The 14,032-nt window shown below is 47.3% G+C and overlaps 1 protein-coding gene across 9 annotated transcripts in view; it reads right to left on the bottom strand.

Annotated features, from left to right (window-relative positions):
• The window catches only part of CUX2 (cut like homeobox 2), a 320,662-nt gene that overhangs the window by 49,927 nt on the left and 256,703 nt on the right, over positions 1-14,032 (bottom strand). For all 9 annotated transcript variants that reach the window (XM_053902021.1, XM_019467450.2, XM_019467452.2 and 6 more), the window contains one exon: positions 12,548-12,626. In XM_053902021.1, the coding sequence (XP_053757996.1) occupies positions 12,548-12,626 (79 nt within the window). The remainder of the gene's footprint in view (positions 1-12,547; positions 12,627-14,032) is intronic.

Below are 14,032 nucleotides of genomic sequence, written 5' to 3'. Positions count from 1 at the left end.
GATTTTACGGTGTGTGGGAAACCCATTTCTTCCCACCTCCCCGATCTGGGAGAAATCACAGAGCCCTGAGCTGTACTGCTGGGGGTTGAGTTAGGGAGGAAAAAAATTACTAGCATCCAGACGACTGGAAGATTGCCAAATTACACGTAGGTAAAAGGCTTGGCTGTGGTGGCTGGCAAATCCAAGGGTTTCCCGCTTACTTTATCCAACAGCATGGTTCGATCCATCAGCTAAATGTCACTGGCTGCTCTTACAAACACAAATTGAAAGAGAGAGAAGTGACAACAGATCTTTAAAATGTTTGGAAGAGGTTCCTCAGAGAACCTGACAGTCGCGGGGAACTGGGGGCATCTTGCTTTCATTCCTCAGTCTTCTCTTTCCCCTTGGGGCCCTGCTATGGCTTTTCACATAGTAGGTGCTCAGTAAATGCAGGTTGTTTTCAGCTTCTAAGTTTGTGGTTATTTATTATAGCAACAACAGGAAACGAATAGTTTCTAATGCAGCCATATATTCATAACTACATTTTTTGGAAAGATTATTTGAGAGACACAGAGCACGTGAGCAGGGGAGGGGCAGAAAGAGAGAGAGAGAGAGAGAGAGAGAGAGAGAGAGAGAGAGAGAGAGACAATCCCAAGCAGGCTCCACACTGCCAGAGCAGAAACGTGAGGTCATGACCGGAACTGAAGTCAGGAGCTGGATGCTTAACCGACTGAGCTGCCCAGGCGCCCCTCACCAGTACATTTTTACTGAGCACCTACTATGTGTCAGACACTATTACTTCACTTGCCAATTGTTTTCTGAGCATATGCTGCCTGCCAGGGAAGTTTCCGAGCCCTGGAGATAGAGCAGTGAATAAGAGGGAATTTCTGCCTTCCTGGGGTTGACGTTCTAGAGAGGAGAGATGGACAAAGGACAAATAAGCCAATGGCAGTAAGGGGGTAGAGAAGAGAAATAAGGCAGGGTCAGGGCAGAGAGTGGCCTGACATGTGTGGTGGGGGAATGGTGCTAATTGAGGCAGGCTGGTCAGGGAAGGCTTCTTGAAGGAGTGGACATTTGAACAGAACCTCGAAGGAAATGAGGAAGCACCGGGAGATACAGGCCCCATTAGTCTGAGAAAGGGTAGTAGACCCTTATGACCAGCTGCCCCCCGCCCCAGTTACTTTCCTAGAAACACAACATAGCTCGACCTTCACAACAACTGACCCATTTTACAGATGAGAATGTGGGGCTGAGAGAGGCTGGCAATGTCTGGGGACTTTTGGTGCCAGCTTCACCCCCCTTCCCTGTAGGCTGGTCTGCGTGTTGCTGCCGAGGGTGGTAGGTGGGTTCAGAGCAGGCTCTGGCTCTCCAAACACTAATTTCTGGTCTTTGTTCCCCAAATTCCAGCTACCATCAATCCTGGAATGGGTGGGGCACCCATATCTGGGAAGCTAGGACATGGGGTAGACAAGATGCCCTGCCAGTATCTTTAGTCAGAAGCTCCAGGGAACTGATATTTCCTCACCCCTCCACTCACGTATGCCAGGCGCTTTGCATATATTTACATCTCATTTGATCATCAAAACAATCACCTGAGGGATGCTTATATCCCCATATTCCAGATGAAAAAACTGAGGCCTAGTAAGGTCACCAAGCTAGAAAAAGGCGAAGCTGAATTTGAACCTAGTGCAATCCAAATGCCAGGCACTGGCATACTCACTTCACAACTGCTGCATCCACCTGCCCCTAAAAGATTACCAACCTAACATTTGTCCTTATGCGACTCAGAATTTTTAATTTTTTTTTTAATTAAAAAAAATTTTTTTAAGAGAGAGAATGAGTGGGGGAGAGGGGCAGAGAGAGAACCTTTTTTTAAATGTTTGTTTTTGAGAGAGAGAGAGAGAGACAGAGACAGAGACAGAGTGTGAGCAGAGGAGAAGCAGAGAGAGAGGGAGACACAGAATCAGAAGCAAGTTCCAGGCTCCGAGCTGTCAGCACAGAGCCTCACACAGGGCTTGAACTCAATGAACTGTGAGATCATGACCTGAGCCAAAGTCAAGACACTTAACCAACTGAGCCACTGAGGTGCCCCAAGAATCTTTTTAAAAAATGTTTATTTATTTTTGAGGGGGGGGGTAGGCAGAGATAGAGGGAGACAGAGGATCCGAAGCAGAGAGCCTGATGCAGGGCTCGAACCCACGAACCGTGGGATCATGACCTGAGCCAAACCTAGATGCTTAATTGAGCCACCCAGGCGTCCAGAGAGACAGAATCTCAAGCAAGCTTCACGTTCAGCATGGAGCCTGACACGGGGCTTGATCCCACGACCCTGGGATCATGACCTGAGCCAAAATCAAGAGTTGGACACCTAACCGACTGACTAAACCATCCAGGCGCTCCTGTAACTCAGTGTTTTTTAACTTAAAAATACTTTAAAGGAATACCCTGTTACATTATTGTAAACATAACTGGGACCCTGCATCATAACCAGGAGGTGCTTTAAATCATAAAAAATAAACATAAAGAGGGGGCGCCTGGCTGGCTCAGTCAGAAAAGCATGCAACTCTTGATCTCGGGGTCATGAGTTCTCTATACCCACGCTGGGTATAGAGATTACTAAAAATAAATAAATAAACAAATAAAAACTTAAAAAAATAAACACAAAGAAAACAAACAAGAAAACTGATGTTGTTAAATTCTAGTTAGATGCCATTTCTACCCAAGACCGTGAGCCCAAGGCTGGATCTCCCTTGGTTAAAAGGGGAGATTCACAGGCATTCCATAGGTGTTTAAGATGCTCTGGCACCTGACTAAAACTTGATCTAGAAGGAAGCAGGAAGGTGACAGCTGGCACGCTATGTGTTCAAAGTTTCAGTGCTGTGCCAGGTACACTGAAGCTGCTCCCTATGTCAAGCGACCTCACCTGGGGAAGCACTGGGTCCCACCCAGCCCCCAATCTCCAAAGCGACTTGTGTCCCCCTCTCTGGCATCTGGCAAGCCTCATACCCTGGTGTCCGGGAAAGTGACAAAACATCCCCACAACTCCTCCTTTGGAGCCAGGGAGCCCCGGTTTCTGCCGGGCTCAGCACTTCCACCCGAGACCTCTCAGCCAAGACACGCAGCTGCCCAGAGCCGGGCCGGGACTCCCCACTTCACTCCCGCGACATACAGACAGTCGATATATAGATGAGGGCAGCGGCATTGGGAATCAAACGGCCTTAGATCCAACCTGAATGAGAAAGCCCAAAACAGGGGACCCGAAATCAGGAATGTTTGACTACAACAAATCTTTTGGATTAACTGAGCACGCTGGCAGACACAGAAGATCAAATGTGAACCATCCGAGGGGGCAGGTCCTGCCGGGCGTGCAGGGAGGGGGAACGTCGTCAGGAAGCGGGGTGCCTTTGTCTTACAGCCATCAACCTGCTCTTTATGCATAAACTGCTTAATAGAATGACTAATTCATTTTGGTTACATTGGATCTAACCCCTTAGAGAATACTGTCAACGGATCTGTAATATTTTAATACCACACCAGGCTTTCCAAAGGCGTTGTCGAAGGAGATGGTTAAAACATCATCTATTCCATCTTCTACCGCTAGCTGACGCTGTTGGTGTTTTTTCAGAAAGTGTCTGTGGGGTTGGTGGCGGGGTGGGGGGGGGGGGAGCCGGGGAGATAGGAAAAGCTGTCTCATTCCTCCCACTGTGTCCATCTGAAGGAAAGTGGCATTCGGAGCTTTTTTTAGGAAAGCTGGAGCCGCGAAGGCTGTCCGAGAGGCTGTTTAGAAACACATATATGCAGAAGTATGCGTGTGCCCCTCCAAAATATCTTTGAGACAGAAGCCTTCTCCCATCTGGGCCCAGGCTCTGGGCGCCTGCATGGGTGGGAGGCTCAGGCTATTGGCGGCAGCAGCGAGACTAACTTTGATCCTTTAATCTTAACTCTTCCATAGCAGATGGGGCGTAGGACCCTTACATGAAGCCGTGAGCCATGTGTCCGCCCACCCCCTCTTCCCTCCACCGGCTGCTTTGGGGGTCTTCTGGCTTAAGCATGGACAGAGGGGCTGGAGAAGGTCTTCCTTCTTGGCACGGGGTGGTGGTGGTAATCACAACACTACCAACATAACTGCAGTTACTGTTTACTGAGCACTTACTAGGTGCCAGACACTCACAGGACTTTTACACTCTTCACCATGCTTAATCCTTTCAGAGGTACTAGGAGGTAAGTGTGCTTCTCCAGAACAGGAGACAGGCTGAGAGGTAGAACCAGTTACTCAAGCAAGGTCACCCAGCCAGGAGCAGCAGAGCTAGGACTCAAAGCCATTCCCATTAGAATAAAAACAGTTCCCATATCCTGAGTTTCACAAATTCTAGACAGGCAGGGATAGTGTGTATTTTTGTTTGTTTGTTTGTTTTTTGTGCCCACCTCCTCCCAGGGACAGTGTGTTTTGCTTAACACTGTGCTCCTGGTCGTGAGTGGAGTGCCTGGCAAACAGTAGGTGCTCGATGAATTGCATGGGGCTACTCCTCTGTGCCAGGCGCCATGCTAAGGGCTCTCCATTCTCTCCAAATGCATCAACTGGCCTATAATTAGGTAAGATCATTATCCATATTTTACAAATGAGGAAACAGAGGATCGAGTGCAGTATGAAATGGGAGGCACAGAACGGGGGATTGGTCCTGCTCTGTAGGCGGGTCCGTCAGCCTGGAGTCCTGCTGGTGCTCCTCCTCACATCACTCTGTTCCCTGAATTCGGAGCTCTGTGACTCCGTTTCCCCTCAGTGAAAGTACCAGGATTTGGAGCCCGGGGCCAGAAGAACAAGGAGTTCTTGGCCACTGGGGGTTAACTTGTTCCTCTTTCGGGTAACACGTTGCATTTCAGCAAAGGGCTCACCCTCTTAGTCTAGAACCTCCCAATCTACTGGCAACAAAGACACTTGGCTGTATGTCACTCTCTTTGGAGGTCAAACCTCCAATGGTTTTGTCCAAATCCTTTTAATTTTTATTTTTAGTTTAGAGAGAGAGAGAGCACGAGCGGAGAAGAGGGGCAGAGGAAGGAGACAGAGAATCTTAAGCAGGCTCCGTGCTCAGTGCTGAGCCTGATGCAGGGCTTGCTCCCATGACCCTGGGATCATGACCTGAGCTGAAATGAAGAGTCAGATGCTCAACCTACTGAACCACCCAGGCAGCCCATCAGTTTTTAAATTAAACCTCAGCTGGCTTAGGAGCCAAGCGTCAGGATTTAGGCTCTACCACTCTCTGCTGTGTGACCTTGGGTAAAGTCTCTGAGCCTACATTTTCTCAGCTACACAATGGGACAGGACGGTGGTACCTACTGCCAAGGGGGCTTTGGGGATCATGAACTTGGTTCTGTTGGGGGCTGGGCTCACTGTCTGACACACAGGAAGCACCCGAGAAACAGCCACACAGTGATGGTAGTTTATGCTTTAGAACCAAGTTCAAAGAGTGTCTTCTTTGGCTGTCCTGCCTTGGAGCCCTTTTTCTGCTGGGTGTTCTGGCCATCTGTCTTTGGGTTATGTTGTCCCTGCCAGATTTCGAGTCTCTGGGGGCAGAGGAAGCTTCAAGCTTGAATTCCCATAGGGCTCAGCACTAGAAGGTGCTCAGAGAGTGAACTGGTGAAAAGCCACAGCTGAAATGCCTGTCTTTCCTTCTGAAAGGGAACAGCCACGTATTGAGCACCTACTGGGTACCAGCGTCATGCCAGATGCTTCCATTTAATCTTCTTCTAGTCCTTAGTTACCAGGAGTAGTGAAAGTCAGACAGGTGGCCGTGGGGAGAGAGCACTTCTGACAGAGGAAGTGGCAAGGGCCAAGGTGTGGCAGGAGATGGTGGGGTAACACCTTCTAAAGTTAACTACCATTTTAGGGAAAATCTGGCCTTGTTCCCTACCGGATCAAGTGAGCAGAGGCATATTCAGGGAGAAAGGGAAGGAAGTGAGAGCAAGCAGAAACAACAGTTTCTCATTACACTAAAATCCTTATTTCCTATATTTGTGAAAGTGGCTTATCCACTAGATGGCGGTAGAACAAGTCATTTAGGACAAATGCACAGCTAAAATCTTAACCTCCTTCACTACTTCCATCAACATATATTTCAGATTCATATTTTAAAAAATTAAGATCACAAAAGTACTAAAAAAGCCCCTATAACCTTTAATCAAGAAGGGGTTTTAAAAGAATGCCATGAAATCCAGAAGCCATAAAGCAAAGGTTTGGTAAGATTCCCTGCTTTCTGCAAATATTTTTTGAATGCCTGCTATGTATCATATACAAGAGATTACAAACAAAAGGCAAACTAGGGGGGAAAGATAGGAGACATGTTTATCAGGACAAAGGTTATTATCCCTAATATACAAAGAGTGTCTACAAATCATTAAGAAGATGATCTGATAGAAAAATGGGTTGCATGTACATGAATGGGTGATTCACAAAAGAATATGAGTGGTTCATAACATACGAAAAGATATTTAGTGTAACTAATAAATGAATGAGCACCAAATAAATCAATAAGGAGAAAAAAATTCTTATTCTTTCTGATCACTGATCCAGGGTTTGTGGTCAATGCGTGGCTATGATATATTTTCCTTCCCAGGTTTTCTTCCTTGTCCTCAGAACTACAGCACAGTACCAATAAGCTGTGCATTCCAGAGCACCCTAAGTGCCCAACGTTGGAGAGGGGGTCCAGTAAGTTACAGCACAGTCACACAAGAGACCATTACACACGATGAACCAAAGTTACCCAGGACTTTTAATAACACAGGGAAATACAGATGCTCGTGTTGGTTTAGTAAAAGGAAGGACGATTCAAAATGGTACAAGCAGAATGAACGACCGTTTTGAAAAAATACGCAGGGAAAAGATCAGAAAGAAAAGGTGTTCCCACTGCTTCTCCAGTAGGTAGTTTGCCTTCTTTCTACCTTTCTGTATTTTCTGAAGTTGACAGTTGTGCATATGTGGCTTTCATAATTGGGGAAAATTTTTTTAAAACCCTAAACACCGTAAAACATTTTCCTATTCCAGACTTAGTAACTCTGTTGCCTAAACTGCTCACCTCATGTCCTCGATAAATGACAGAGCCTTGAGATTATCAGCAAAGACCTGTGATCCATGTAACTTACATTCTGATGCCAGCTTTACAATGGGCTGGTTATTAAACCCTGCCAAATGCTTTCATGCCTAGCATGGTGAATCCTCTGTCAAATGGCGAGTAGGTTCCAGTATTCTCTTTCTGCTAAAGACATAGAAATCAGAGCTCAGAGAGGTGTGGGCCCTTGCCCAAGGTCACACAGCTCAAAACCACCAAGCTGGGAGTCCTACCCAGCTGTGTGTGACCCTGTAGCTTGAGCACCTAAGCTGACCAGACTTGCCTCCTGAAAGAAGCAGCAGGGAGAGAAACGCCTGTCAGGAGCTGCCGTCTCCTGCACTGGATTTTTAAAAACCAAAGTAAAGCAGAAAAAACATTTTGGGGCACTCACCTCTCTCTTCTTATCTCTTCAGCAGTGTTCCTCTGCCTGCCCTCTTACTTGCTCTCTCCTTGTTTCCTTTTTTTTTCATTTTTTTCTTTCTTTCCTTTTTTTTTTCCTTTTCCTTTTAACTAATCACTCAGTTAACAAGTTAGCTTTGTGAAGCTCAGGTCGGTACCTAGTGACTGTGAGCGTGATAAAGAAATCAGCCGCCACCGATACAGAAGTCAGAAAGGTTTAAATCAAATCATCCTCCACAACAATGACATTAATTATGCTTTTAACACGTTTTACTGCTTTTTTTCTCACTTCACGCCACATCTGTGTGAACAATATCCAAAAGATTTACGGTTTTCTTTCGTAATTACAGACATACAGGCTGCACACTTATCAAAATACTTGCTGAGCAATCACGCCATATCGCATTCTCTGCCAAAGATTTGTGTTGGCAGCAGTCATTCAAAACAAAAATGTTGAATCAGGACTTGTGTGGCTTTGGAGGGGGGGTGGAAAGTATTTCGACAAATAATTTGCCTGTCAAGAAATATAAAAACAGGAGAGTGTGCATCCTGGCAAATTTTCTAGGAGTGTTATTTTTCTGGAGGGGGTTGGAGCAGTGTGTGTGTGGGGGGGATAGCGAGCAGGGAAGCTCCGAGCACCAAAAACACATCTGACATTTGGTTCTTGTGTCTGAGGATAAAATTTAATGAGAACAAAAATATGTCTTCCTAATTCCCCTAAGAAATCATTAAAACATTTTGTTATTCTTAAATGTCTCGAAAATGAATTAGAGCCCCTAAAGGGGCCGTTCGAACGGTATGTCTCCATCAGTTAAGGCTCCTTTTCTCCAACTCAGTGACAGCTAGGGACGTACGTCTCCCCCGCCTCTCCACTTCTGGGGAGCAGAGTTGGGAAATTAGACGCGTGGAGTCAGCACCAGACTTGGAACGACCCTTTGGGGAGAGGGCAAGAGGGCATGAGGGCCTTCTGGAAAGCTCCGCACCAGTCCTGGGACCTCTCACAGTCCCTGGCTGGCACTGTGGCCCTGTGATTGTATAAAGTGAACCCCAGAATTAACGGCTCTTTGACAAGCAAGGGCCATAGCCTCTCCTCGCCCTCAAGCACTAGACTTGCTGGTGCTCCCCGAGGCTTGCCACTAGCGATGATCATTCGAGCGATGATTTGGTCACCACCGCCACCGGAATGCAAGCTCCCTGAAGGCCGGATTTGCATCTGCAGGCTCACGGCTAGGTCTGCAGTGTCTAGCAAGTACCAGGCACACGGCAGGTACTTGATAAATGCTCTCTGAGTAAATCAACGTGTGACAGGCAGAGGGCTTTAGTTGAAAAGGCACCTTTACATTCAAATGCCTCTTCCCCTCCCCCATTTCTATATCTGAGTCTTATTTCTAATTCATTCAACAATTATTAGGTACTTACTGGGTACCAGATTCTGGGTATACAAATTCAGTATGACTCAGTCCCAGGCTTAGAGAATTTCACTTCTAGGGAAGCCAGACACATACATGATGACGAGAATAGCTCAGTCTCCAATTTCTACAAAAGAGGCTGAGATTCAGAAGGCGAATTAATTTGTCTACAGTCACCCAGCGAGTAAGTGGTCCAGGTAGGATTCCACCCTGAGTCTAGCCCGGAGCCTGGAAAACAAGCCTGTCTCAGTGCTGCCCTTGATGCTACAGGGGAGGTATATGAGGCCCAGAGGATGAGCCTTGTGTGGGAACTCCTGGGAGACATCTGTGGGGTCTGCTGTGGGTCACTCTCCAAAGTCATTAGTCACGGAGCCTGTGGGACCTTAAAGACTGAAGAATGAGGGAAATTAAGAGGGTTTATTTTCCCATGATTTTTCCAGATACCTCTGATGAGAGCAGAGACATAAGCAAAGTGCCTGCCACGAATGGGGCCTCTCAGCCACATGCCTGGTATGGTCCTCAGTGAGGGTGACACCTGCTGGGGCTGTGGACATGGCTGTCTAGGCCTCTTGCCCCACAGCCACGTCCCCATAGTGGGTGTAGAGCTCTAAGGGCCTTATGGTCCAGCCTCAGCCATTCTTGCTGCTGAAACATCCTCATTGAGAAGACCCACGCAGCATTCTGCTCTCCTGGGACTAGAGGGCAGGACCAGGGCAAGGAGGGTGTTTGTAGTATGCACATGCCTCTACATGAATGGTGGCCCCCAACATATATCCATGCCCTAAAGCCTGGAGCCTGTGAATGTGACCTTATTTGGGAAAAGGATCTTTGTAGATGTAATTAAGTTAAGGATCTTGGTAGAAGATCATCCTGGATTACCTGGGTGGGCCCTAAATCCAATGACCAGTGTCCTTATAAGAGAAAGGAGCTGAAGGTTTGGGACCCAGACATATGGAGGAGGGGCCATGTGAAGACAGAGGCACAAACTGGAATGATATGGCCACAAGCCAAGGGACATCTGGAGCTTCAAGAAGCTGGAAGAGGTTAAGGAAGAGCCCCTCCCCTAGAGGGACCTTAATTTTGGATTTCTGGCTTCCAGAACCATGAGACAATAAATATCTGTTGTTTGAAGTCCCCCACTTGTTACAGTAGCCTCAGTAAATGAACACAGACTCCCTTGTGTAGGCAAGTTGTCACACAGAGCAGACATTCTGGAAATATTTGTTGAATGTGCTGAGACCTGAGCCTCGCTGCTCCTCGGGCATCAGACTCAACCTCTTTGTGCCCCAGTGAAGGGGACTGGTTGACCTGTTCCCTTGGGGCTTGTAACACACAGAGGGCAGAACAATCTCTTTTCCAGGTAAGTGCTTGCTGACTATCTATCTATCTATCTATCTATCTATCTATCTATCTATCTATCAATTTGAGACAAAGAGAGAGAGAGAGAGAGAGAGCGAGCAAGCAGGGGAGGGGCAAAGAGAGGGGGAGAGAATCTTAAGCAAGCTGCATGCTCAGTGCTCAGTGCACAGCAAGATGTGGGGCTTGATCCCATGACTGTGAGATCATGACCTGAGCCAAAGCCAAGAGTCAGAAGCTTAACTGACTGACCCACCCAGGCACCCCAGGGGGAGTACTTTTTAAACTCTGACATGTTCACAGGGCTCGGGGAGCTTGTGAAAATGCAGAAGCTGACTGGGGCCTGAGGTGCTGGATTTCCAACCAGCTTGCAGGGGGACCACACTTTGAGTAAACAGGCTGAAGGATTCCCTCTTCTCCTAGACCATGGGACATGAGGGACAGCCTCAAGTCAGCACTGCTGTGTCAGTTGCCTAGGGCTGCCGTGAAAAAGTGCCACCAACTGGGTGACTGGAAGCAGCAGGTATTTACTCTTTCACAGCTCTGGAGGCCAGAAGTCTGAAATTGAGGTGTCAATGGGGCCCTGCTCCCACTGAAGGGCCACAGGGGAGGATCCTTCTTGCCTCTTCCAGTTCCTAGTGGCCTCAAGAATTCCTGGACTTGGGGCCACATCACTCCAACCTGTGCCTCTGTCTACACCTGGCTTTCTTCCCTTGTCTCTCTGTGTCTTCTCTTCCTCCTATAAGGACGCTAGTCATTGCACTTAAGGTCCACCCTATATCCAGACGGTCTCATCTCAAGATCCTTAACTAATTACATATGCAAAGACCCTGCTTCCAAATATGATCATATTCTGAGGTTCAGGGTGGACGTAAATTTCAAGAGGACACTACTCAAGCTACTGTGGTTGCCCACGACAGATGGAGTGAGGGACCTTCTCACCCACAAACACAAAGATTCCACAAACGACCTTGACCTTGGGTAGAAATGATTTTGTCTTATCCATGGCTTGGCTTAGTTGGGATTTCATTTTCCTCTTCATAAACCCCAGCCCCAATCACCAGATAGTACTGATTCCTGGGGCTGTGTGGAGGGGCCCGGAAAGGCCGGGGGGGCTGTCTGGGTGGAGGGAGTTAGCACAGAGAGTCCCCTCCCAGACCCACTGTTGTTAAGCAAATCACTACACTTCTATGGGCTTCCTTTTCTGAGTCAAGGAATGAGAAGGTGGCATAGGATGGGCCATTTTGGAAAAGGGAAACTTTTTACAGAAATGTATCTGTATGTCTTAGGTGTACAGCTCAATGTTCTTAAACTGCTCACTGCTCTGTGATTGACACCGAGATCAAGAAACAGCATCTCTGGTCCCCAGAGGCCCCTGATAGGAACTATCGCCCTCCTCCAACAGAAATCACTCTCTTGACTTCTAACAGTACAGGTTAATTTTTTTTAGTTGAGGTGAACTTTCTAGAACATACAATTTACCATTTTAAAGTGAACAACTCACTGGCCACTGGACATTCACAATGCTGTGCAACCACCACCTCTATCTAGTTCTAGAACATTTTTATCCCCCCCCAAAAGGAGGCCCCATACCCACAGTCACCCCCACCTCCACCCCAGCCCCTGGTAACCACCAATCTGAGATCTGTCTCTAACAGATTTGCCCATTTATGACATCCCGTATGTGTGGAATCTTACATTATGTGACCTTGTGTCTGGCTTCTTTCACCGAACATCATGTTTTTGAGGGTCATCCATGGTATAGCAGGTGTCAGGGCTTTGTTCCTTTTTATGGCTAACTCGTATTCCACTGTATGGATGAACCAGTTTAGCTAGTCACCCGCTGAGGCACACTTGGGTTGTTTCCCCTCTTCATATTTTATGTAATAGAGTCATACAAGTACGGGTTCTTTTGGGTTTGGCTGTCGCTGAACATAAAGTTTTTGAGGTTGGGGAAACATTTTGAGGTCTTTCCTCTGGCACCCTCTGTCCTTCGTGGCAATGGGATGGGGGTTCTGGCAGTCAAGACATGTGGCTCCCCAAGAAGGTCCAGGTGGGAGATCTAGCTCCCTGGCTAATACTGGAAGGTGGTGGGGGAAGGTGGAGGAGTGTGTGGGGACATGTCACGCCAGACTGTGGGCCGTCTCCCCCCTACAAGCCTCACCTGTGAGGGCCTAGCCTAACCCAGGCATCTTGGCCTGTTCTTAGATCCCACTGACGGGAGGTCCCTGTGTAATGACCTAACGGCTGGCCGTTCCTTGTCATGAATTATTCAGTTAATGGAAGCCAAGTGTTTCTTACCTGGTGCTTCAATTAATTGCTTGTAAACGCTCAGGAAAGCTGCCTCGGCCTCCTGACTTCTCTTACTAAGGGCCACCACCTTTGGAAACAAGAGAAAGAGTCATGTGTAATCATGGCATCTGAATCTAGAAGAAAATATGATCATTTTCTGTATCTGCAAACATGGGATGGGGAGGAGGAGGGGAAATGAAAGTCAAAAGTGTAGAGATTAGGAAGTCCAGGTTCAAGGGTGCCTGGGTAGAGCAGTTGGTTAAGCGTCTGACTCTTGATCTCACCTCAGGTCATGATCTCACAGTATGTGAGTTCGAGCCCCGCACTGGGATCTGTGCTAACAGGGTGGAGCCTGCTTGGGATTGTGTCTCTCCTTCTCTCTGCCCCTCCCCAGCTTGTGCTCTCTCTCTCTCAAAATAAATAAAGACACTTAAAAAAAAAAAAAAAAAAGAAAGTCCACATTCAAATCCTGGCTGTACTGGATCCTAGCTATATGACCTTGGGCACATCACTGGCCCTCTCTGATCCTCAGTTTCCTCAGCTGGAAAATGGGTGAAAACTAGAACCTCCTATAAATAGGCCTCCCAGGCCTCTTATGGGGACTGAATGAAGCTGCATGTTAAGTGTTTAGCACAGGGCCTGCAACAGAGCGTTTTACTAACAGCTATTATTATTATTGCTGTTATTAAAGGGCAATGCTGGAGATTCAAATATGACACATGTTCTGGGGGAAAGTGTGACACATCTGGGGAACATTCCTAGCTACTGAGAATTAAAGAGAAATTGTTAAAGCTCTCATAAGATGGCAAATAGCTCAACACATGCTTCCTGACTGATGAAAACACAAATGGCTGAATGACCCAGTGGTGAAGAGTTCATTCATGCATTTGTTCTCTTGCTCACAGACTTTCTTCACTCTGCCGGTGAGGTTCCGTAAGATGAATTTCAGCAAGACATTTCTGGGACATACCGCCATCTCATCCCTCTCTGCTCCTGGCTACGAATTCTGAGCTCTGGCCTCACAGCGGCCTTGATGCTGGCTCTTGGTAGCCAGTCCCCTTGGCATAGTCCTGGGCCATCCCAGCACATGGCTAGAGCGAGGTCCTTATCCACAGGCTGCCATATCCCTACATCCTTGGGAATATTCAGGGCTGGGTATCCCCCTTTGGACTGGAACATCCTTATTCTCTGATACTGATATACCTCTCCCTCTGGTGCCAACTTCTTCAATGATGAATCTATGGGGAATATCCACTTGTAAATCACCCTCTTTCAAAGTTGCACTTTTCTTCTGAATCCCAGTGATGTCATTTGGAGGAGTGTCTGTTATCAAATTCCTTCCCTCGATGTGACCTCTGTGAGTACATTGTCTGGTGCACAGAAGGCACTCAACAGAATTTGCTGAATGAACAAATCTAAGCGAGTTGCACCAACTCAAGGTCCTGCCTGTGATGCCATCCTGGAAATGAGAGGGGCCAATTCTGAGACAGTTCA

The sequence above is a fragment of the Panthera pardus genome, unplaced genomic scaffold (genome assembly GCF_024362965.1).
Source record: "Panthera pardus isolate Hobbes unplaced genomic scaffold, ASM2436296v1 HiC_scaffold_15, whole genome shotgun sequence".
Lineage (NCBI taxonomy): Eukaryota > Metazoa > Chordata > Mammalia > Carnivora > Felidae > Panthera > Panthera pardus.
The sequence above is the reverse complement of the archived record's forward strand: the minus strand, read 5'-3'. Positions and strand labels throughout refer to the sequence as shown.